A 26,917-nucleotide genomic window follows, 5' to 3' on the forward strand; every position below is an offset into this window, starting at 1 on the left:
AGCATGGATGTTTGTGATTGTCTGTGAAAATATTAGTGGTGGTGGATGGCAGTAGATAATGAAGGTAGTTGTGGTTGGTGGAGATGGAGAGCTGTAGAGTACGTGCCCTCCCTCGATGAGTCTTTGGACTCTCTGGAGGTGTTACGTAATAATACTAAAAATAAACATGGGGGGGTATTGAAATTGATAATGAAAAAACTCAGTAAAAGTTGAAGATACAACAAACCACAAATGGACACAGTTGAAAGGAAGAAATATGAAAGAATCAGACTTATCTGATAGAATGGAGGAAGAAATAGCTTTGACAATAATAGAAGTTACTCAAAATTTAAGAAAAATATTGCCATTAAATAGAACATATTTTGTAGACACTTGATTTAATTCAAAAAAAAAAAAGGAAAATTAAGCAAATGGAGACAAAGGATATCACTGTTATAACACAGATGATATAGAATTTATAGAAACAAGAATGCTAAAAAAGAAATTAAAAACATTAGAAAATATATTTAAAGAACAATTCAAAACCTAATAGAAAACAAAAGATATCTGAAAATTATCGACCAATCAAGAGTATATAGAAAAAAGGAAAAAAAACTGAAAAATAAGCAAGTAATAGTACAACACATAAGAGAAAAAATTATGAAAATATTCAATACATTTTATAGGAACCTATATTCAGGAAACAAAACAGATATGAATCCTCTGTGAAATTTGGATGAAGCAGATACAGAACCACCAGTCATCATAGAAAAATTATGGGAAGTCTTGAAGTAAGCAAAGAATGATAAAAGTCCTGGAGAAGAATGGTATATTAACAGAACACACAAAACCAGGAGGTTCATAGTTTTATAAGATCATACTAGGATATTACCTTGATTACCTTGATGGACCTGTGTTTCACTCAAGATTTCTCCATGAGTGCAGGTCACAAAGATGCCTCTAACGATCTCGATCTTGAGCCTCTCTCTTCCATGTTATATCCATAGATTTTTCTGTTTTCTCTCTTCCATGTTATATCTTCCATTTTTCTGTTAGTTGTGAAATGATCTGGATATGATCTATTGTGGAGAAGCCTCTTGTGAATCCTGTCTACTCCCTACTGAAGTTGTCTTCAAAAGTGTTTTGGATTCTGTTCATTATTACTCTGTTCATGATTTTATGTGTGTGAGAGAGTAGACAGATTGGACGATAGTTTTTTATGTCTTCCTAGTTCCCTTTTTTGAATAGAAGTATGATTTATGAGCTCTTCCATTCCTTTGGAATCTTTCTTTCTTTGAAGTACCATGTGAATCTGGCAGCCAAGGTTTTGAAAATAATTGGTCCATCATGTTAAGGCTGAAGAAATCCAACAAGGTGGACCAATTATTTTCAAAGCCTTGGCTGCCAGATTCACATGGTACTTCAAAGAAAGAAAGATTCCAGAGGAATGAGGTGTTAACTTTTCTCATTTTCTTATGGGCATGTTCTATTTCTTCTGGAAGTACGTCTGGTATATTGCTTGGTTTTGGAATGATAGGTTCTGAGACTTGACACTTAGTTGCATAAAGATCATTATAAAAATTCTGCACAATTTCTTCTATCTTTTTTCTATTAGTATGTTTTTCTCCATTTTGATCTTGTAAAGCAGATGGAATTAACTGTTTAAAATTTAAGTCTTTCTCTATTTTTTTCAGGCTGTTTTTGCTGCACTGCTTCTCTTAGTTTTTGTATCCTGAAAGCTTTGTAGTCTTCTGGAATTCTTTTCCTCAGTAACTTACAGATAATTTTGTATTCTAGAAAATTTCCTTCAGATTTCTTCAGTTCTTTTATTTTTTCAGTCATTCGTTCATTCATTTCATATGGTTATTCAACGGCTATGAGCCCCTTTTACAGGGAGGTATGGCACCACCTCAGTTCCCCCTATTTTTTATCCGGGCTCAGGACCGGCATAGCTGACAATTCAGACCTATGGCTGGAGTGATTATCTTAAGTATTCCTGACTGTACCCGTGTAGGTTCACGGGGCCAGTTTGCCTGCTTGTGGGATGAAAAACCCCAGGTAAACTGATGGAAAATCCCTGCTGTCCGTGTCCAAGACCGGCTAACTTGGCTATGGGTGAAGAAGATCCTTAAGCTCCTCACGTCATCAACGTGAATCGAACCTAGACACTCCTTCCCCAGGCATATGGTTGCGAAGCACATAATCACTAGGCTAACCATGCGGCCTTCTTTTTCAGTAGTTCTATAGTTTGAGGCGAGAGTTGTTCTCTTTTTTTTTTTTTTTGTTTCACAGGAATATCTGCTTTTTTCTTGCACTCATTGAATTTATTAATATAGTCATATTTATGTAACAGTTCTTTAATAGCCCATTCGGTCTCTTCTATGTACTTTCTGAACTTGTGGTAGTCTATTTGTTTGGGTTGTCTTTTGTGGTATGATGTTGCCCTGATATGTTGTTCTTTTTTGTGGTCTATTCTTATAATGGCTCTGAGCAGTCTGTGGTCAGAATCTATGTTGAAGTATGTTTTGCCTAGTGTTTGTTGAAAAAAAGTGTTCATGATAAATGAAGTTTGAGTCGCTAGGTGTCGCACGGATTAGATCGTCGGCTTGTCGAGAGCTCCTGAAAAGATCAGTATTATTTTGTGTTAACATTAGATATTTTACCAGAATTTTAAGTAGTATTGTTTGCTTTTTGTTTCTTGGTGTGTCTGTGCAATTTTTGCGTGTTTTCTGTTATTTTAACTATTATTTTTAAGAAAAGATAGCGTACACATGGCACCGATAAAGAAAAAAATGGCGGCCAGGTCGCCATGCTTGCTTAAGAGTTTTGATGTGAAAGAGTTTATGCAGTGTGCTGTCTGTGAGATGTATGCCTTGCGAAGAGCGGTAGGAGTCTGGTTAGAAAGTGATAGTGGAGTTAATATGTGTAGAAAGTGTAAAGAGAATGAGGACTTCAAGCGTGTTTCGTGTATCGAGACTGATATCGTTAACGGTAGTCAGAATGCAGAAAATGGCGGTGTACTAGAGAATTGCGTGGTAGTGCCAGATATGTGTGAGAGCGTCGCTGAAAGTGTAAATGAAGGTAGAAACACCGAAGGAATGGATGATTTGATCGATAACGAAAATGGTGAGATAAGTGCGAGTAGCGAAATTGCCCGTTTAAATGGCGCGATACACAGAGCCAAACGACAACTGGAGCGTATGCAAAAATGTGTGTTGAACGTACCGACAAATAACCGGCGGAAGTCCGTGACGGCAAATAATAGAATGTACGTAAACGTCAATAAAATGAAGGAGCGAATGCTGTATGGGGATTCGCTATTAAGAGGCGTAATAATTGAGAGTTTAACGAAGTCGTACCAGCCGGGTGCGAACATAAAGGACGTCAGCGAATCTATTCGACTGCAAAAACAGAGGGTGAAAGAGATGATAATAGTGGCAGGAACGAATGATTTGAAAGAGGACAAAATGGAAATGATAGAGGATGTGAGGGAGTTGTTTGAGGTAGCAAAAGAGAAGAGTGAGAGAGTTAGGATGGTGAGTATCTTACCGCGGTATGACAGCGAAGTGTTTAGAAGGAGGGCCATAATTGCCAATGACTTTATGCGTGGGTTATGCATGGAGAGTGGTGTGGAATTTGTGGATGTGTGGAATGAGTTCGATGGGCGAAAGGACTTATATAAGATGGATGGGTTACATTTGAATGGAGTTGGTGTACGGAGACTGGAAAGAGTGTTGATGAATGATGTGGAAGTGGATGTACAGACTCAGGGAAACTAGATTTATTAAGAGGGGGGGGGAGTAGATATGCAGACTTTAGGGGGGGCAGTTAAGTGTATGAATGAGTATATTATGCCCGGGCGAGTACGACGGGCAACAAATCAGAATGGGATAATTAGTATAAGGAATCAAAGTAGGGATGGGACAAATGGGCTTCTGCGATTCATGTACACTAATGCCAGGAGTATTAGGAACAAGAAGGAAGAGTTTTTGGCCATGGTTGGCACTTCCAGGCCACAGGTTGTCGGTATTAGTGAAACATGGCTGACAGAAGATGATAAAGCTAGTGGGATTGAATGCGATGGGTATAGCGTGTTCAGGAGTGACAGGATGAATAAAAAGGGGGGAGGAGTGTTATTGATGATAACTGATGAGCTTCAGCCAAGGAGTATAGAAGTTGAACTGCAGGATGGGGAAAAAAGCACATTTGAGGCTGTTTGGTGTGAGATACAATCTAGCAGAACAAAATATACAATTGGGTGCTGCTATAGACCGGGTGATGGAGTGGATGGTGGGAATAGTATGCATAAGCAAATAGAAGAAATGAATGGAAGGAGGGTAATTATTATGGGTGATTTCAATTATGGTAATATTGACTGGAAAGAGGAGAGGGCACATGGGAGGAAGGAATTGGATTTTATGCAGTTATTAAGGGACAACTATCTACGGCAACATGTATTGGAAAATACCAGGGGGCAGAGAGTGCTGGACCTAGTAATTGCAACTGAGAATGTGGCTGTAACGAACATGACCTTGTTGCCACCAATTGGTGAGAGTGACCATAAGGTCATGACTTGGGAGGTGGCTAAAGGAGTCGAATTTACAATTAAGACAGGGTATATGTGGAATTACCGGGCTGGTAAGTATGACAAGCTTAGGTGTGTGCTTGGCTCAATGCCATGGCATGTAAAACTGCAAGGGCTGGATGTTGATGGTGCATGGGAGGTGGTCAAGAACTGTTTGCAGGAGGCAATGGTTGACTGTATACCAAGAGTCCGAATAATAAATCAGGTAGGGGTTAAATGGATGAATAACACTATTAAGCTTGAGCTGCAAAAAAAGAAACAATTGTGGAGGGAATTTAAGGAGAAGGGTGACCATCAGGTGCATGAACAGTATAAAGCTCAGGCCAGGATGGTAACAAGGGTGGTAAGAAAAGCAAAAGCAGATTACGAAAGGAAATTGGCCATGCAGGCTAAAGAGAATCCCAAACAGTTTTTTCAATATGTTGCAAGTAAAAGGAAAAATGCTCATGGTAGAATGATCTTAAAAAATGCTGAGGGTAGGGAGGTAACTGAATCAGTCGATGTTGTGGAATTACTGAGCGAGCACTTTGCAAGAGTATATCATCCAGGTGGTGGCTTTGCGGAAATGGAGGAACCAACAGCTTATACTGGAATTGTGATGAATGAGGTAGAGGTAACTAGTCTATTACAGAACCTCAATGTCAATACATCTGTGGGATTGGATGGTATACCAGCTCGTGTCGTACGTGAAGCGGCCAAAGAATTGTCAGTGCCCTTGACCATTATGTTTAATTTGAGCCTCAGGACTGGGTCAGTCCCAAGGGGGTGGAAAGAGGGGAAAATAGTTCCACTGCAGAAAGGTGGTTCCAAGGCTGCTGTTGAAAATTACCGGCCAATCAGCATAACAGGAATCATTATCAAGCTCTTAGAGAAAATAGTCAAGAGGAAAATACAAGATTGGATAGAAGAAAATGGGATACTGTATCGGGGACAGCATGGTTTTGTGAAGGGTAGGTCATGCCTCAGTAACTTGCTCACGTATTATAACACAGTGACGGCTGAACTGGATAAGGGTAATGGGTTTACAGTGATTCTGCTGGACCTTGCTAAGGCCTTTGACAGGATACCACATGGAATTCTAATCAGTAAATTGCAGCATATGGGAATGGACATAGGGTTGGTGAGATGGATAGGAGGGTGGTTGACGGAGAGATATCAGAGAGTGGTTTACTCAGGAGTAGAGTCCACAAGACGGCCTGTGACTAGTGGTGTACCACAAGGATCTGTTCTTGGACCACTGCTGTTTAATTTGTTCATAAATGATATAGGAAAGGATCTGAGAGGAACAGTTCATTTGTTTGCGGATGATGCGAAGTTGGGTAGGGCAATAGTGAATGCAGATGACGTCAAAATTTTGCAGGATGATTTGGATAGATTGGAGGTCTGGGCTAGGGAGAATGGATGTCAATTTAATGTGGCAAAATGTAAGGTTATGCATTTTGGGGTGAAAAGATGGGAGGCAGTTTACTGCATTGGTGGAACCGTGCTCCAGGAAATTGATGAGGCACGAGATTTAGGAGTGTTGGTGGATAAGGAATTGAAATTTAGGGGACACATTGCAAAAGTGGCCAAATCAGCTCATCAAATCACTTGGTTGCTGAAGAATACGTTGACAAGCAGAGACAAGCAGGTTATTGTTCCTCTGTATCGAGCCTTGATAAGACCTCATCTCGACTACTGTGCTCAGATTTGGTCACCTAGGTTTCTTCTTGATGGGGAGGAGGTGGAGAGGATCCAGAGGCGAGTGACCAAGATGATAGCAGGTCTGTGGAATGAACCGTATGAGAACAGGTTGAGGATTTGTGGGTTGCAAAAATTGGTTGATAGGCGGAGGAGGGGAGATATGATTGAGACATTCAAATTACTGAAGGGTTTCTATAAAATTAATTCAGAAGATATTTTTGAGAACAGGGCTGGTTGTGGGAGGACTAGGGGACATCCATGGAAACTGAGCAAAAGTGTGGTTAGTAAAGGTGTTAGAGCTGGGTTCTTTACTTTTAGAGTAGTGAATGAGTGGAATGCGCTCCCTGAGTCTGTGGTGGATGCTGTGACAGTGAATGAGTTTAAGGCGAGGTATGATAGATACTGTATGAATGTCGAATAGTTGTGATGAAAATGATTTGGGGCCTCCCTCGATGAGTCTAATGACTCCCTGGAGTCGCCCGTAATAATAATAATAATAATAATAAAGAGTTGATCAGCTGCAGCAAATTCAGCTAATCTCTCTCCTCTTCTATTTCTTTCTCCCAGTCCATTTGGAACCTATAAAACTTTTCTTTTTTTTTTTCTACATCCTGTTTTGGCATTAAAGTCACCACCAATGAATGTGTATGTTGACTTGTAATTTAATGCCTGTTCAAGATTCAAGGATTGACTTAGTGAGCTTAGATTTAATAATGAAGCCCACTCTGCCTTGTTTGCCATTGTTTGAGGATGCTCTAAGGAACATTTGTGAGCCATCGTACCATCTTGCTGTCAGTTCTTTCAATCTTTTTGTTTCATTCACTAGCAGGATATCTAAGTTGATATTGGTTAGTTCTTTGATTAATAAATCTATTCTGTAGTCTCTTGACAAAGTTCGATTATTAAGGGTACCGATTGCAATTTTCCCTGGCCGCACTCGGTGCCTTACCGCTGCTGTAGAAAGGTTAGGCCGTGCAGGACTCGGAGCTGTTTCTGTTGTTGCAGTAGTGGCATCTTTGCTGTGGTCGCATATACACTTCTCCTGAGCAGAGTTCTGAAGTGTTCATCAGAGTTCTGTTAGTGGTGTTGGGTCCAGGTCCGATAATGGTTAAGATATATTCAGTGATATTTCAATTACAGAAAAAATTCCACCGCATTGGCATAAATAAGTGATTATTTTATTATATGAAAAGGGCATCAGAGATATCAGTAATTATAGGCCAGTCAGTTTGCTATCTTACAAAATTAAATCCATTATATTATTATTATTATTAGACACCTCCAGAGAGTCCAAGGACTCATCGCGGAAATATTAAATTATATTAATATTAGCATAATATTAAATAGAATCATCAGATTTTTGGATGATGCATAATCATATGAACATGAAGACTTCACCCAAAGATTCTCTATAGTAGGTCATATTCACAATATTAGTCGAGTGATAGAAAAAGTAAATGAATATCATCTACCTTCATATTTAATGTTTGCAAATTTTGAAAAAGCTTTTGATTATTTATACAATCAGAAATATTAACTAACTTAAAACAGCAGACTATTCCAGCAAAGTATATTAGATTATTAACATGTTCGTTGTCGCACTACTCAGGCATAGTTTGTTCCCATACGCCAAGCAATTTCACTTCTTCAAGGTCAGTACGGGTAATCTCGTTACCGGCAGTAAGCATCATACGAGTATATTCGTAGCTGGCTTGTGAGGCTCATATACCAACTACGAGTATACTCGTAGTTGGAAGTGAACGCGTTAAATACTATATATCAGAACTTTGTAGCCAGTATAAAGTTAGAACATCAGGGAAAAGAATTTGGCATCAAGAGAAAGATGTGATGTCACTCAAATTCTCTGTTGCATTAAAAGTCTTTAGGAATGTCAAATGAGAAAACTGTGAAATTAACATCAGTGGGAAAAAAAATCTTGATTATCTACATTTTTCAGATGACATTGGTCAGTTGGCAAAAAATAAAGAAATTGAGTAAATGTTAAATGACCTTGACAGGGAAAGAGGGGAAAAAGTTTAAAAATTAATATAACTATAATTGATGAATTCAAATCAGAACTAAAGTTATTGGATAATCCTATTGAAATTGATGTGACCATAATTAGTTTTAAGGAAAAAAAGATAAAAAAATAAACAGAAGAATTACACAAGGAAACAAGATGTTTGGGCTATATAAACATTATCTATTAGGAGATTTGTCCATATGCTTAAAAAGAAAACTGCTTATTATGTTCATTATTCCAGTGTTTACTGTGGAAGTGAGATATGAACAATGACTAAAAAGCAAGAACGCTCCATATAACAAAAAGGGATGCAATTAGAAATAATAGAATGGGGGAGGGGATCTTCTTAATACAGATGGTGTAGAGATCCCAAGTAGACTGACAGTTTGGAAAAGTGTAAGCTTATACACTTTGGGATGAAATAATTACAAGGTTTATATAACATAAGAATTGTACTCCAAGGAATTTGGATTTTTCAGAAGTAATGGTGAGAAAGTAAAGGGAAAAGAATTGATCACCCATTGACATTGTGTAAGTGTGTGGTCAGCAAGGACATTAGGACTAGATTTTTTTATTCTTGGAGAGTGGTGCCTGGTTGCTCGCATTTGCAAAAAAATGATAAATAGAGATAAAAAGATTTCAATCTGTGTATTGAAATAAACAGAAAATAGACAAAAAAAAATACACAGCAAAGAGAGGCAGTGATGTGATAGAAAACTCTCTTTCTTTCTTTCTTCTTCTGCAGCTTCTCCCACTTAAGTGGGGTCACTGTTGATAATGAGTCTCCTCCACACCTTCCTGTCTTGGGCTGTCACCACATCCAAGTTCTTCATCCTCAAGTCCTCTTCTACCAGCTCCCTCCATCTCTTCTTTGGCTGCCCACACTTTTGCCTTCCTTGCACATCCATCTGCATGACCCTTCTTCCCACATATTCGTCCTCCCTCCTCATCACATGACCTTGCCTCCTGTATTTTCGCTCCTAAGTTTGTAACTTTCACTATTCCCCTGACATAGTCATTTCTCAGATGATCCTTTCTGGTCACACCGCACATCCACCTAAGCATTCTCATCTCTGCCACTTCCATCCTGCTGATGTTATTTTTCCTCAGGGCCACAGTTTCTATAGCATATGTCATAGCTGGCCTCACTACTGTCCTATAGATTTTGCCTTTCAGATTGATCGGCACCCTCTTATCGCATAACACTCCAGCCATCTCCCTCCAGTTCCTCCAACCCGCTTGTATCCTGCATCCCACTTCCTTCTCAGCTCCTCCATCTTCTTCTACTGTTGAACCTAATTATCTAAAGTCTCTCACCTTCCTGATGACATTTCCTTCCAGCTCCAGATCTGTCTCCTGTCCACCGCCCTCTGTGCAACACATATACTCTGTCTTACTTCTGTCAGTCTCATACCTCTCTCTTCCAGTACTTTTCTCCATCTTTCCAGTTTAGTTCCCACTTCTTCTCTTGAATCTGCACACAGCAAGATGTCATCTGCATACAACATTGTATGCAGATGACATTGATGTGATAGAAAACTAACTTACTGAAAAGGTTTTGTAGGATTGATGCAGAAGAAATTTTTCAATACATGAGAGAAATTGATCATCCCATGATTTGTGTGTGTTTGTGTCATGGTCAGCAAGAACATGAGGACTAGTTTTTTTATACTTGGAAAGAAGAGAACGAGTGGAACAGTTTGATAAAGATGGTTTTGAGTGCTTTATTGGAATGAGTATTTTAATAAGCTCTGTGATAGACGTTGTTCAAACAATTAAATTGTGCCTCTTACAATGAGCTGTCAGACTTCAGGAAGATGTATAGCTCAAAATATAATAAATAGCCCTTATAAATAAATAAAGAATTGATGAGCATAATTGCTCAACTCAGAGAAGCTAAATTAAACATGGAATTGCTTAAGAGTCACATCCAAATAACTGTGAGGGGACCCTTACATCACCTTGAAGGAATGCACAGAACCGATTTGGGCTTCTGACATAATGTCCACTCCTCATCTTCACGTGGTGTGCCCTGTTAGTAGGTATCAGTGGCAGCCCGTACATAAGCACTGCAACGCTGCAGCACCCCCAAGGAAAAAATGAAAAAATTAAATTTTGTTTGTGTATAAATAATAACAATGCTTACAACATTATATAATGCAATACAGCATGTTAAAGGTTACGGCTTATGTTTTGACATTGATTAATAATAGTTAAAATTGGAATTGTTCGATTAACGCTTTAGATTACAAAATAAAAAATAAATGCACTGCAATCTAACGCCGATGTTTGTTTGCACTTGTCATTGCACGTTACATCATTCCCACACTACCCAAATGGCAGCGTATCTTTAGTACGCTTACACACGTTATTTCTTTGAGATATGATGCGTTTATTGCTGGTGCATGTGTGTGGTGAACTATTTTTTGTAAATCTTATTTTATTTTGTTAATATAACATATAATTATTTATTTATTATAGATACAAGGCTGAATTATGATGAGTGTCACTGTTGAAAATATGATAAAGGATTATATTTTTTCAATTATCGTTACATGAAACAAATACACTGCGATCTAATGCCGATATTCATTTGCGCTTGTCATTGCTATTGATATGAAACTTTTATTATTGGTGCTTCTTCATGGTGAGGATGAAATATTTTTAATAAAGCAATTTTTAATATGTAAATTTATTTATTAATAAATTCGTTACTGATTAGGAAAAAAAGTTTTTTGTATATGCAGCACCCCCACTTAAAATTTTCACTGGCTGCCACTAGTAGGTATCCACTGGGTACTGAACAAACAAGGATGGGGCAGGCAATTTGGGACTTAGTAGACCAATTTGTACTCTGTTGGCTTAAACCACAAACATATGATGGTGCAACATGATGCGATTTTATGCTTGCCTAGCTAAACAAGGCCCCTGTTTTTTATCAGGGAACCATAGCGAACAGTGCAAGTCAGCTACTGGAACAAACTGACTCATCATCTAGAAGAAGACAAATAAACGTGACATCAGAAGAACTGAAGATAGGAATATTAATGGAAAGGAAATTGAATTGGCAAAAGAACTGGGAGAGTACCATGTGAACATAATTGGCATTACTGAGGCAAGGAAGACAAAAACAGGTCAGATCTTACTGAATAATAAGTATGTGATCTTATATTCATGCAATAATGATTGAGAAACAATAGCATTCAACATCAAACACGAAAATAAACATCTTGATTGAAAGCAATTCAAGTAGTTATATGGACGAACCTCCAAATGGGAAAACAGACAATGCAAATTATTTGTGCCTGTAGTCCTACAGAAGGTTCTCCTAATTAAGAAGTGGAGGAATTTTTCAAGTAAAGAAAATGTTAAAAGTAGTTCTTATTGGAGATCTAAATAACAAAGTAGGAAATGAATCCTACCAAGCACAGAAATGTTTGGGGAAAATTTGGAGCAAACAGTAAAGCTAATAATAATGGTAAGTGTCTGCTGGATTTCTGCTCAGAATATGGACTATCATTACTAACATGTTTTAACATATAAATATGTGCAAGTTCACGTGAAGAGAAGAAACAAAAAAAATAAGAAAATTCTCAAATTCTTATTGACTGTCATGATTGATAGTGATATTTTCATGCTAGTTCAGGATGCTAGAGTGTACAGAGGATTTGAAATTGGAAATGACTATCACTTAGTGCTAATTAGGATAAAAATGAATATCACATTGAAAAGAACACTGTGTAAAAAAGTTTTAAAAATAATTAAGGTTGAGCAGCTTTTATGGGTGAACTATACTCAGCTATATAAACATATTCAAGAAAAAATGAAACAGTTTGAAAACAAGAACCAAATCTTGGTGTCTCAGTGACCAACTGAAGAAAACATTAATTGATTCAGCTAAGGAGGTATGAAGTTGTCTGCAAGGATAAAAAAATAAAAATAAGGACAACATGGTGGACACAAGATGCTAAAGAAGCAGCCCTGGACAAGAAGATAGCATACTGAAGGTTCATAGCAAATAAGTTGGCATAGTCTCTAGAAGAATACAGAGAAAAGAATGTAAGCTATATGTAAAAGTAGCTAAATAAGTCATGAGGGAGACATTGGTAAGAATATAGAAAATAAATATCAGAAATGTGGCAAAACATACCAGAGGTTATTGAAAAACCTTAGAAATGGAAGACAAAATACCGTAAAAGGAATCAAAAATGATGAAGATTACATGAAAACTGGAGATGAGGATATCTTAGATGTCTGGAATAATTACTTTGGAAGACTATTAAAGAAAACAAACAGTGATGGAAGAGTAGTAGTAGAAAATTTTCAAGAGGAATGCAAACAGGAGTATATATCAATACTTGAGGTTGAAAAAGCCATCAAAAACTTGAAATGTGGAAAGGCGGCTAGAGTTGATGATATTCAACCAGAAATGCCTTCTTACCAGGCTTGGTCAGCAGGGCAAATTCTAGAAGATTGGAGTGGAGCTCTTCTAGTTCCCATCTGTATAAAAAAGAATAAAGCTGAATGTAAGAATTAAGAGGAATTTCTCTACTAACTGTTCCAAATAAGATTTATGCAAGCATACTTGAAAAGGGGTTGAGAAAAACTCTAGAAGAAAAACTTGGATAAGAACAAACTGGGTTCAGGACAAACAGAGTTTGTCAAGATCAGATTTTCACTTTGACAAATAGTTGAAAAATCAGTGGTATATGATAAAGATCTGTACTTACATTTTGTATATCTGGAAAAGGCATATGACAAGGGGATCAAAGAAAAGTTTTCAAATGCTACAATTATATGAAGTAAATGGAACATCATACAGAGTAAGACATAGTGCTTTAGAAGAACAAAATGTTAGATGTGACAGTATTGGAGTGCTGACAATAATAGACTAATTTGGAGGAAAATTGTTGATAGGAGATTATTAATAATGTAAACTTAATCATGTAGTGCTGTCATAGTAGCCTGAACATCTATTGAGGGTACATATAGTAAGTTTAAGCGCAGTTAGTAGTTGGAAGGGGACCAATCATTCGATGCTGTTGGCATACTCTCCCTCGATGAGTCTTTGGACTCCGTGGTGTCAAATAATAATAATATCAGGAAATTGATGATGATTATAAATTAAGCATTAAAAAAAATAGTGATAACAGAAGCTGGAAAAACAAAATTGGATTAATTAATCTTTTGGCACGAGATGGATAAATTGAGAATTACTATCTCTGTGATCAGTCTCTTAAGAAATGAGCCAGAAATTTTCACAAATATGCTCACAATATCAAGTTAACTATCATTTTGTTCAAATGTATATTTACCCAACATGATAATTTTAAGTTTTTGCGATTCCATTACAGTCATACATCATCATCATCATCATCTTGGAGACTTATTTTTAATTTTTTTAAATAATGATTAGAAAAACACTGTTATCAGATATAAATGCTGTTCAAAAAGCTTCTTTTTCTTTTGTTTTTCTCATTCAAAATTTTCAGCAGATATTTTTTGGCCTTCTTGACAAGGAAAATTGGAGTTAATTTTCCTTATTATCTAAGCTCAAAATAAGATTTAAAGTAAATGAGATTATTATATTAAAAAGGATGATTAATTTGACATATCTATGTATGTTAAAAATTATTTTTTAATCAAATTATATTTCTTTTAATTTGCAACCTCTGGCTTGGTTGGATGTAAGTCTGTCAACAATATCCCATAGGTCGGCTGGTAGCAACGTAGCTAATTCACTGTACATGTTAAATTAGCTACTTAGCTACTGGCTGACCTATGGGATATCATTGGCAGACTTACATCCAACAAAGCCACAGCAGTTTCAAAAAAAAAAAAAAAAAAAAAAAAATACATACCCTTAATGTATGTATTTTTTTTTAAGGTAAGGATGACATGGTACAGAATTTGATAGAGCTGAGATGGTATATAATTTTAAAAAAATCTCTTAATACATCATTTCATAAAAATATGTCGCAAGTTCATAGTTAGGTTTTTTTAGTCCAAAATCTGACAATGATTTAAATGAAAAAGCCAGTACGCTGTCATGTTGCTAGCTCACCAGCAACATGACAATGTACTGGTTTGTTCCTTTTTGTTCTCTAATTTTCAATTCTTCAGAATTTTAAATTCAAAGTTTGCTTAATTTATTTTTTCCCTTTTTTTTTTTTTAGGAGGGGATTTTCTAATATTTCATGGTTTTTTCCTTTGTATTTGATTTGTATTTTTCAACTATTTTATAAAATATTTCTGTACTCAGTTGTTTTCATCTTCAGTACTTTTCAAAATTATCTATATTCTCACTCAAGTTATGTACCAAGTACTATGTCATTCCTTACCTTCAAAAAATACCTATACAGGTATGTCAAATTAATAATCCTTTTTAATACAATAAACCTCATTTAGTTTAAATCTTATTTTTAGCCCAGAGTCGTTAGAGGGATAGCGCCATTACTAAAATAATTTTGCTTTTTTACCAGTTTACAATCAAATATTAGAAGCTTCATGAAAATTTTTCAGAAAAATCCAAAGTATTATTACAATTAATTCAATTAATGAATTTTTATGTAAATATTTTCTGTGTTAAAATAGCTGAACAATATTTAAGCATTGTAAATGATTTTCTAATATTTCATGGTTTTTTTCTTTGTGTTTTTAAATGAGAAAGGTATTTAGCATTATACTTTTTGTATTCAAAGCTCTAGAATTTAAACATTGCTCAAGAGTGTCAACAAGAAAAATTTGTCTTGTTATAACAAATGTACAAAATGTTTCAGTGGTAATGGAAGTTAAATCTTTAATTTAAAATGTAGATCTGTAATTCTCCCCTCTCCCGAAAAAAAAAGAAGTTAGTGCTATGCTATCCTTGTGACTGTAGAATGAATGTTTTAAAATGTAATATGATATGTCGGTGAATGAGACCTCCTGTAGTGAGTCTCCTGACTCCCTGGAGATTTGTTAATGATAATAAAGAAATCGATATGTGGAGTTATTAACAAAATGTTCTGTTCCTTACAGTAAAACCCTCCAGGAGATGTCAGGTATTCGGGTAGCCATGTTTTCTTATGGTTCTGGTATGGCTGCAACACTCTTTTCCCTACGCTTTAATAATGATGTCTCCACAGGTTCTGTTTTAGAAAAATTGCACAATAGTTTTAAAGATATCCAGTATAGACTAGACTCAAGGAAAAAAGTTGCTCCTTCTGACTTCACAACTATGCTGCACTTGAGAGAGGAGACACATCATAAAGGTATTTAGAAATAATAAGATATAATGACAGTGTTCTCTAAAGGAATGCAGTATATAAGCATTAGTCTGATTTCATAGCATAATCTGAATTCATAACATTCTAATCAGTTTCTAAAAATTATCATGGCTTAAATCTGTAATTATGTACATATTTAATTTCAAGCAGTTTTCAAAGTGTAGTTTTAAGGTAAAAAGAAATTATTTTATTATATTATTTGTGTGCATTAGCTTGAACTTGAATGTAACGTCTTTTCTCAGCATATCATTTTTATTTGAAAGTTTTTTTTTGTTCAGTTATTAACCTTGATATTTGTCTGTATTGTTTCCACTCATTTCTCTTGGTTTCCTTTTGATCTTTCACTTTTATTCTCACGAGCTTTATAAATGATCTTCAATTTACTTATTTTCTCCTCTCTCTCTCTTTAGATATTTTCCATCATTTCGATAATATTTTGGAGTAACTAACATCTCAGTAATCTTTCCTGTAATTTTCCATCATGTATATGAGGGGGTACCCCAAAATAGCTGGAATCTGAACTTGTCGTGTGTGCTCATTTTCTAGTTATGGATGATACCATTAGGCATCATGAGTGTGCATGTGCTAATCTGGCAAATGGCGTCATCCTGTGTGAACTGGTTTGTTGTTCTGGCTGCTTTTTTGTTTAATGCTTACAAGCAAGCTTTGCGATTTTGTGATGACTGACCACAAGGAATAGAGAGTGTACGAAATGTTGTTTTGCTTTTGTTATACTAAACAAAATAACAATAATTTAACAAAAAAAACTATAATTTAACAAATTATAGTTTTGTTAAATTATTGTTATGCTTCTGCAAGCCCTTAAGGACAACACTTTAGGTAAAATGCAGATCTACGAGTGGTTTTCCCATTTCAAAAATGGGGACATGTCAATTGAAGACCAACCACAATCTGGCTTACCTTTGACAAGCAAAAATTATGAAAACATTGAAAATGTTTGCCATGCAATTAAGGAAGATAGTTGAAAGACCATTAAGCAAGTTTCTGAAGAGACGAATTTGTCATGGTGTTCATTCCCACACAGCATTGTCTGTTCAACAGTTTTTAATGGAAAAAAAAAACTTGGCAGTTGTTCCCTACTCACCCGATCTGTCTCTCCATGTTGTGACTGTTTTTTTTTTTTTTTTTTTTTTTGTTTTTTTTTTTATTCCTGCAGATAAAGAAAACCATCAAAGGGCAGTGATTTATTGATGTGGACAATTGAAAGAAAAGTTGCTGGAGGCCATAAACAGTGTTCCAGTTGAACAGTCCCAGAACTATTTCTAGCAGTGGATAAAACGGGATAAGTGCATTGACTCGCATGGAGAATACTTTGAAGGGGACTAGAATGTGATATTATAAAATTTAATAAAATTTTCTTAAAAAATAATTCTGGTTATTTCTGGATACCCCCTTGTACCATAATAAATTTAGTTGAATCCTTTATCCAAGTGTAAGCAAACAAAGTTTGTGCCTAAAGTATCTTCAGGACTGAGGCAACTTATAGTAAAGGTGGACTAAGCTCTCATCACTACTTGTCTTAGTTTAACAAAAAACTCAGCATTGTTCCCCTCAGTAACAGGCTCACCCTGCCACTGAGAAGAACTATCAGCATTGGCTCTATCCCGTGGCAGGCTCATCACGGAGGAGAGCCGCTCATTTGCTCATATGTCATCTGAGGGGTAACAGCAACAGCTGTGCCTCAGTTAACTTCATGGGCTACAGCATTCCATTCATTACCCCCCCCACACACACACCCAGGACCTGGGCGACAGCAACAGCCGAGCCTTAGTCAAAACTTCATGGGCTACAGCATTGCCATTCATCACCCAAGTTTCCAACCGTTTCAACCTTTATTGAGGTCTCTTCAGTGGGAACCAGACCCAGAGGTGGTGATCTAAGGTTGAAGCAATAGAGAAGTCATATTTACCTATACAAGTTGCCAAAAGGTGTCTCACCTTATTATTAAATTACTCTGGATTTAGAGAAAGATGTTGGAAGTTTTCTTCCACTTGGTTGGACTATAATAAATTTAGTTTAATCCTTTATCCAAGTGTAAGCAAACAAAGTTTGCGCCTGAAGTATCTTCAGGACTGAGGCAACTCGTGGTAAAGTTAGATTAATGCTGCATCTTTTCATTTGTTTACATTTCTTTCGACTGCAAATGGTGCCGTGTGCCACCTATAAGTGTTTGCATAAGTTTTGATAAATTTTAACTTTTTATAATAGATTTGTGTATATTTTATGGTAGTAAATGATAAATATTTACTAATATTTATCATTAAATATTTACTAATATTTACATATATTTTATGCATTCATGACATACCTAACTTTTTCTTAATTTTTTCGATATTTCTAAGCTACGTGGTTTGTGTGTGAGTTTTTTCAAATTGTCACAAATCTCCAAAAAAGTTTTCCAATATATTTATTAAAAAAAAAAAAAAAAAACTGTGTATAAGTGGACCTGGAGTTCAAACCCACATTCTTCAAGGGCCAACAGCATTATCCATTTCAAATGATATTATAATATATGAATAGAGAGAAATTACGAAAGCTGTATAAAGAAGGAGACATTATGGAAGCAGTATAAAGTGAATGGTATAATCAGTTACGTGAGGGCTATTGAGAGCTAGAAAAGTGATTTCTTTGGTTAGGATAGCCAAAGTGCAGTATGAGCACTTAGCCAATCAGTCAGTCAAAAAAAAAATCCTCTACAGTTCATTTGGTAAGTTGAAGAAAAATGATTACTACTAGAGAATGATATTAGTGGATAAGAATAGGAGACTTGTTAATTGCTGCAGGGAATGTAGTGGACATATTCAAATTCATCATATTATGCAACCGCATAAGTGTTGACATTGTGAGGATGTAGAGATAAAATGGTGAGTGAGTAAGGGATATAAGGAATTAATCAAACTTAATGTTAATAAGGTAGCAAAATTTGATGGCATGTTAGTATGTGTCTTAAAGGAATGCTTTGAGTTAAGAGCAGTCTTGACACTTATTTTAACAATAATGTTTCATTATGGAAACTCCACAGGTCTTATTATACAAGAAAATTGTTTAACAAGAGTTCTGCAACAGGTCAGTCCTAAGGGGGAGGAGCTGGAAGAATAATATTGTTCCACTTCACAAAGTGGGGGGGGGGGACAAGGTGACGAGAGGACTACAAACTATAGTCCAGTCTGTGTATCTGGAGTTAAGGTTAAGGTATTAGTTAAAGATACAGTAGAACTTAAGTAACAGCAGTATTTTTGGTAATGGTATTATGTATATATCAATCCTTCCTCTCTAGGAAGGATTTGAAGCATTAGAAGGATGAAACACCCTAATAAACTAATCATTAAACAGCTGTAGTACATCATATACATTGGTCACCTGACACCATCCACCAAAGCTATTCATCTGCAAACCTCTCCCCTCCTGGCTACAAGAACTTTGTAGGATTCTCTTTGGATTGCAGTACTAGTCTCCTTTTCTTTCTAAGTTTTCTCCTTATTACACCAGTCACCTTTCTTGAATCTTTTATTGTGTATACAATTGTTCTCCATCTCTCTTTATGTCTTCCATAACCTCTTCTGCAATTCCTGTGTGATCTTCCTTAAATGGATAACTAGTCGTCCATTTTACTTCAAATCACATTGTCTTTTTTACTCAATTTATGCAATTTGCCATTGCTGTTAACAAATGTTTCTTAACTAGTTCCCCTGCACTACTTAATTATTCCACCCATATTGTCTTGAACTGAGTCTTTCTAAGTCTGCTGTCATTGCCTCCATTATAATTCCATACAAATTCCTTCCTTCTGGATACTTCTGCGTTCATCTATATTCATTCTACAATTCAGGACTACGTGGTTACTCTCCTGACAAGGGGATCAAGTATTACATCTCCGTCACTATCAGATCCTCTGATGCTGTGACTAAATCTAAAACTCTTGATCCTCATATATCCTTCACCACTTGCTACTAAGACTTGCCTAAAGGATTCCAGAAATTCATTTGCCTTGTTACTAAATGCTCTTTTTTTCTGTCCAGTTTATATGCCCAAGTTCCACATAATGGTCACTCATTATGCACTTATCAAATTTTCCTGTACATTTCACATCATCACCCTCTATAATTCCTGCCCATAGCAATGCCCACTAAATGTCCTTTTCTCTACCAATACTTCACACCATACACTCTCAAAACCTTCGTTACCATTTCCCTCAATAATCTCTACCCTAAGAGGACACAACTCATTACTTGCTATAAATAACACTCCACCACCTTTTTTACCTTCCCTATCTGCTGAAATATGCTATATCCTTCAAATGCTATCCCTGCCAGGAAATCCTCCTGTCACCTCCAAGTTCCAGATAGCAGTAATTTTGAACATGCAGTCAATCTGCCCTAATACTCCTTGCATTTGTCCCTTCCCTGTGGGGTACTTGTTCATGTTGGAGGGGGACTCCTAGTAATGGTACTGGCTCTTTCATTTTTCCTCTTTTTTTTTTTTCTTTATGTTCCTATCCATATTCTATTCTTTGCTCTACTTCTCCTAAGTCTTTTTTACTATCCTTTCTTCCAGACCACCAACACTGAGATCCAGTGCTGTGTGTTCCATGGACATCCAGAAAGGGGGATTCTGGTAGTCTTGCACTATTTTGGCCACTGCTTTAGCAAGACGGTCAGTCCTCAATGGCTCAACCAGGATCAATCGGCTAGTGGATTTGCCTACAAGGGTCAATGGTGCTGCAGTAAGTCTCTCACCCCATGGTCCAGGATCAGGATACAAGGCTTGTTGTGGTGCTGGTATAGCATCAGTGTTAGCCCTGGCATTCCAATCCTGAGTGCAGTCATTGCTTACCGGTCAGTGCACATCCATGTGTAGCTCCATGGTGTGCGGGGAGCTCTGGTGCCAAACCAAAAACCCCTTGAATGTGAATTCTTCATCCTCAGATGTCTCAGGGGGTCCTAATAAAGTCCCAACCGAGTACTGATACTATAGATTTTATCAAATTTTCCTTTTCCCATCATCACCCTCTATAATTCCTGCCCATAGCAATGCCAATACTTCACACCATACACCGAAATACCCTGTAAAAACAGGGTATTTCAACTCTTTTGTTAGAATGCATATCTCTAATCCAATAAGATGCTTTAAATGTTAGAAATATGGGCATGCCTAAACTGCTTGTCATGGCTCTACCACCTGTGCCTGATGTGGTAGTAAAGAGCATGATAACAAATCTTGCTCTGAAAAAAAAAAAAAAAACTATGTCTCAACTGTCGGGGGATTATCCAGCTTACTCTCATGCATGTATCAGAAGTGGAAAGATGAAAAAGAAATACAAAAAATTAAAACAGAACAAATTATCATATCAGGATGCAAAATGGAAGTTAACTACTGCTACGCATCCATTTTGATATCCTCTTATGCTGAGAAGGTAGCAGCTAAGAAAATGTCACGAGTATCTCAAACACATGTCTATTCTACCATCTGATAATTTTTCCATGCCTGAACTTTATGGTTGCGAGTACTTCTCTGTTGAGCACATCAATCGCATAACCTATGATCTTATTCCAGAGACAACTCCAAAAATGGTTCCATTCAATGAGAACCCACTTGTCAAAAAAATTATAGCAAAGATATCTTAAAGATAAACCACCAGACACCCTTACAGAAAAAATGGATACTTTAGTATCCACTGAAAGTAAATTAAACTTACCAACTGACCCTGACACATCAGATGTATTGAATATTTTACCAGAGGAAGAGCCACTGGCCATCCATACTTCCCAAAACCATTGATAAATATAAACCTGACAAAGGTAAGCCCTTAACCTCCTGAAAATCAGACAAGCCAAAACAATAGGAAATTTTTTAAAGTGGAACTGTCGTTGGTTTTGTCAAAATATCAGTGATATCAAGATTTTGTTGCAGAAACACAAGCCTTTCTACAGAAACCTTTCAAACCTGTCTACAAGAAGCATATTTAAGACCCAATGACGATCCTACCTTAAGGAATTTCACTGTTGTACACAAAGACAGAACTGGAGATGGTCCTGCTCATGGGAGTAGTAGAATCGTATGAATCGTATGTCAACAAAATAATTAATAATTACAGAGGTTCCTTGTCATCTGCCTCTCATTGAAATAGTGATACAGAGATGGTCTGCTGTGTCACCATTCCCTGTTTTAAAGGGAATGGTAATATGATAAAAGGTATAGCCAAACTACTAAGATCCATTGGCCTACAAGTGTCCTTCCATCCCTGGTGTATCAAATTCCCTGCCAGTGGATTATCATATTTTGGCCAAACAGATAGATCAGCAGCTATGCAGTATTATGAACATTAAGACTACATTAAGTTCCATGAGCCAGAGCAAACATTAGCCATCTAGGTGGCAATCAGGGGCATTAAGTGTGTGTGCAACCCATGGAATAGCAATATTACTGCTGATATTATATTTTTGCATTTATTCCTATTAAAGACTCCCTTAATTGTTTCCTGGCTTTGTGTGATTCCTAAATTAAACACAATATACTAATGCTTCATGAAGAGGACACTTTTTGATGTGTGGACATTGCATCACATTAATAGCGTGATATTATATTTTTTGCATTTATTCGTATTAAAGACTCCCTTAATTGTTTCCTGGCTTTGTGTGATTCCTAAAATTAAACGCAATATACTAATGCTTCATGAAGAGGGCACTTTTTGATGTGTGAACATTGCATCACATTAATAGCCTGGGCATGCAGTCACAAATACAGACACCTTTGAACAGATGTATAGATGGTGCAGCAGGTCAAATTCTTAGTATTCCAGTGGTTTTAAACCACCCAGAAGGTGGGGCAGGGTGTGTGCTTAGACAATAGCACCCAAAAATCAGTGGCTATGATTGGTTATTGTATCAACCAATTCAATTGAACATTGTTATTTGTCATGAGTTGCTATTCTTGTTTTCTGAGTTCATCTCTTTTGCATATATGAAGTGTGAACTGATGTGTTTAGGACACTGATATAGACAAATTTTTAATATATAATTTTCTATGAATAATTTATAACTTTTTTTGCCCATACTTACACAGCGTTGATGATTTACTGAATATCCCATTTTATTCAAGAGCTTTTGCAGGTTGTAAGATTGTAGTCAAAAGTAAGCCTCATCCTCCTCTTCCAAATTAACTATTATATTTACACCTTTGAGTAATTGAAATATACCAACCAAATATAGCATTCTCCTTCAGTATTATTTTCTAATATATCTTAAAACATATTGTCTCTCCTTGGTACAATTAATTGATAAATTAAAGTATTCAAAGTTATTCTATAATTAATTGCATTGGAGACGAATTAAGATAAGTGCTAATGCACTATGAAATCATATGGTCAAATTGACATGAGTTTTGTAGTGTGGGGTTGCATAAGCCACACAACAGCTACCCAACTGAAATGGCTATGTGATGCCACTGCTGTCAATGTATTAGGAAGTAGAGTTTTAGTAGTTGCCATAATAAATACAGTTAGCAAATCTGAACACAAGATATACAGTGGGCAAAACAAATCATCCAAAATACTATTCATGCAAACAGTAGCCAGACTTAGATATTGTATTGATCAGGGCTCAACAAATATGTTCGTCCACTTGCCTGTAGTGAGTAGCTGGACAAAATATAATATAATATAAGAAAAAGAATAACTTCTTCAATTATGGTACAGCACTATTAATTAATTTATGGGAGGTTGGCTTGAGTAAATATTTTGTGTGACAAAAATAATTTATCAAGCTCTGAGTTTTTGTTTTTTTCCGCCTTATCTTTCCATATTATCTATGAAAATGTGAAACATTTACAAAGCTATCAGCAACTACATTTTCCACGTCTAGTTACCAGTAACTTTCATAGCTCCAGCTTTGCTTGAGAAGAATATCATCAGGAGTGTATTATTCTTGATCATATTCTTCTCAAATGATTTCTATTGCTGTTATATTACTGATTATCTCCTTTAGCTATTCCAAATCCAGAATATCTCTAACTCCAGTTTTATATCATATTTATCATCCTTTTGATTCCTTACTTTGTTTCTGTGCTTTTTTTAATATGGTAGCTTACAGAACATCCAAATTTGTGATACTGTTCTCAGAACTTTTGTTTAGTTACTTTTACACATAATTGAAATCTTCTTCATTTCATTGTCATAATGAAGCTAATGCAGGTAGTAGGAGGTTGCCTAGTTTGGAATAAATGCAGTATTATTAGGCTGTGTATTTTTGTGCTCAATCAGTTTTTGTGTGAGTGCATGTTGTTATTATTATTATTTTTTTTTCATGCTTTTTAAATCTAAAGCTGCAATTTGTATGGCTGAATAAAAGCTGGACATACATTTTCATGAAGAAAAAATAATCAGATTTATATGTATCAATTATTTAAATTGGTAATTTATTTCACTCACATACTGGCTAGTTTGTGTTGCACTGAATACAGCAGAGGTGTAAGTTTATGCTAATCTTTCATTGTTTTGTTTAACTTCAGCTCCTTATACTCCTGTTGGGAAAGTTGAAGATCTTTTTCCTGGAACTTGGTATTTGACTAAAGTTGATGATATGCATCGTAGGGAATATAGTCGTAAACCATCAGCAGATTCTGTATTTGGAAAGAATTCTTGTAATTCTGTGACAAAGGTATGTTTTTTATTAGATGTTTATATATCATTTGAAGAAGATTTGAATGATGAATGAGTTGAACAGCTGGCTAATGAATAAGTTTTTTTTTTTTTTAATACAAATCCTACATACAAAAAAAGCTGTAAATTTATCACGTGTTTAGTACTGTTTTTGGATCATCCAGAAACCTAGAGACCAAATGTGCTACTTTTTTGTCGATCTGATTTGGTCATCTAATGGCAGATAGTGGCCTTGCACTGAGTGACAAAAATAGTTTGCCAACTAAAAACATTCATATCGCTGCTTAGATTCAAATACACAGTCCATAAGTTAGAAAGTATTGATTTCCTGTGCTCACCTAACCTGGCCAGCAAATATGGACTGTTCTCTTCTTGCTCCTTATGAGGAAAAGCAGAATATTCCATATTGTTCATGACGCCAGCATTGTTTCCTTTTATAAATAAGACTGTTTTTATGAAACCTATTTGTACAAGATTTGTTTTTCGTAATCAAACATTTTGTGTGTGCATGTGTCTGTATGTATTCTTTCAGAATATTTATTGTGGATAATTCCTCAGAATTAAATAATAACCTAAAGATAGCTTTCTTTGCAAATTGAAAGTTAATACATTTAGATATATTTAATATTTATTAAATATCAGTTTAAATAAATTGATAGTATGGGCCAAGGATAATGGTTGTCAATTTGATGTTGCAGAATGTAAGGGTATGCATTTTGGGATGTAAAGATTACATACTTTGTATTATATTAATGGTTATATTATATATAACCATCAATATAATACTTTCTGGATTACAGGAAATTGATGATGCTAGGGATTTGTGGATATGGTGGACAGAGCTGAAGTTCAGAAGGCATATTGAAAAAGTGAACAAAATAAATCAAAGAATTACTTGAATGCTGAACATATTGACAAGCAAAGATAGGGAGGTTATTATTACTCTTTATAAGGCTATGATTCGGCCACATGTTGATTACTGTGCACAGATTTGGTCACCTGGGTTTCTTGGGAATGAGAAAGTGATGGAAAGAATCCAGAGATGAGACCAAGCTAGTGACAGGTCTGCGGGATGTCCCGTATGAGAATAGATTGAAGCTGTCTGGGTTGTAAAGTTTAGTTGACAGCAGAAGAGAAAGGATATGATAGAAATTTATAAATTACTAAAGGGATTCTACAAGATTGGCAAGAGAAAATTTTCAGTATACAATAAGCATGGATAGAACAAGGGATCATCCCTTGAAGTCGTGTAAGAGTGTGGTTAGTAAGGGTGTGTGAACCAGATTTTTTTGCTTGGAGAGTGATGAATGAGTGGAATGGATTGCCAGAGGTAGAGTTTCCTGATAGTGAATTAGTTGAAGGAGAAATATGATTGGTACCATATTTATATTGTAGTACGATAGATATTATGTGAATAATGGTTAACATGAGTCTCCTACAATGAGACTTTGATTCTATGGAGATATTCGTATAATGATAATCATAATGAAATATATTATCTTTTATAGAAAACAGCATAACTAGTTATAATCCAAATAAAAGTCAGATTTATTATTATTATTATTACACAATCATCTCCATGGCTTCCACTGTGAAAAAGTCACACTAACCATAAATGATACAATGCCTATCATGTTGTTTCTTAAAATGTGCTTTATTTTCTGATTTTCATGTTTTTATTGTATTTGGTGCATTTCATAATGCATTTTCTTGGGTTACTGCAATCTTAATGTTGTAAAATGGCACCAAAAATGCATGTTTTTATTGTATTTGGTGCATTTCATAATGCATTTTCTTGGGTTACTGCAATCTTAATGTTGTAAAATGGCACCAAAAATGCACAAGTGACCATCACTTAGTTTTTAAGTAGAATCAAAATTAATGACATAAAGAAAGTTTTAAAAATGCACTTATTCCTGTCCATTGGAATAAGCTAAGAGCCATTCTTTTCCAATATTCTATCAAAAAAAACACAATGATAAACTTAAATCTCCTTGAACCTTGTTCAAAAAAGGATTCGCAGCAAGAAAATAAAAGGATTTGACGCTTAAATAATCCAAACTATATCATTGCCTACACTGATGGATCATCTTATGAAGCACTCAGCCAATGAGGTTCAGGGGTTTTTCTAACTCTACCTGGAGGCGAGGAAATGCAAATCAAAACCACAGCTGGCAAAATAGCTTCGAACTTCACTTGTTGAATTAACATCCATACAAACAGCTTTCAAATTCTATTTCTCAATTCCAGTAATAACCATCTACAGCAACTCAAAATCTGCACTGGGGCATTCAAAAATGGAGATACAAAACTCATACAGGAAATTCATGAACTACTAACAACCATAAATTTGAAAAATAAGAACTGCACACTACAATGGATACCAGCCCATGTAAATATTGAAGGCAATGAAAGAGCAGACAGACTAGCCAAAGAAACGAGATAGTTACCTCCAAATTACATCCGCTATCACTAACTGATGCTAACTCTGTTGCCGAAACAAGTTTGGAAAAACAAACTATCAAGAAGAAGAAGAAGAATGAAATCAGTGAAATTAATGAAAATAGAGAAATAACCACAATCATCACCAGACTAACGATGGAACATTTTAAAGGCATGAAAATTCATCCAGATGGTAGTAGGAGCTATGAAACATGCAAAAACTATCCAGGAGTTGAACTAACACCTGTCCATATTTATTC

The 26,917-nt window shown here is 35.8% G+C and overlaps 1 protein-coding gene across 3 annotated transcripts in view; it reads left to right on the top strand.

Moving 5' to 3' along the window:
- Hmgs (hydroxymethylglutaryl-CoA synthase) overlaps window positions 1-26,917 on the top strand; it is a 169,161-nt gene that overhangs the window by 124,979 nt on the left and 17,265 nt on the right. For all 3 annotated transcript variants that reach the window (XM_090404627.1, XM_090404626.1, XM_090404625.1), the window contains exons 7-8: window positions 15,291-15,523; window positions 24,065-24,213. In XM_090404627.1, the coding sequence (XP_090260753.1) occupies window positions 15,291-15,523; window positions 24,065-24,213 (382 nt within the window). The remainder of the gene's footprint in view (window positions 1-15,290; window positions 15,524-24,064; window positions 24,214-26,917) is intronic.

Source organism: Typopeltis vanoorti, chromosome 15 (assembly GCF_054136105.1).
Source record: "Typopeltis vanoorti isolate ZY-2024b chromosome 15, IOZ_Tvanoo_1.0, whole genome shotgun sequence".
NCBI classification, from domain to species: Eukaryota; Metazoa; Arthropoda; class Arachnida; order Uropygi; family Thelyphonidae; genus Typopeltis; species Typopeltis vanoorti.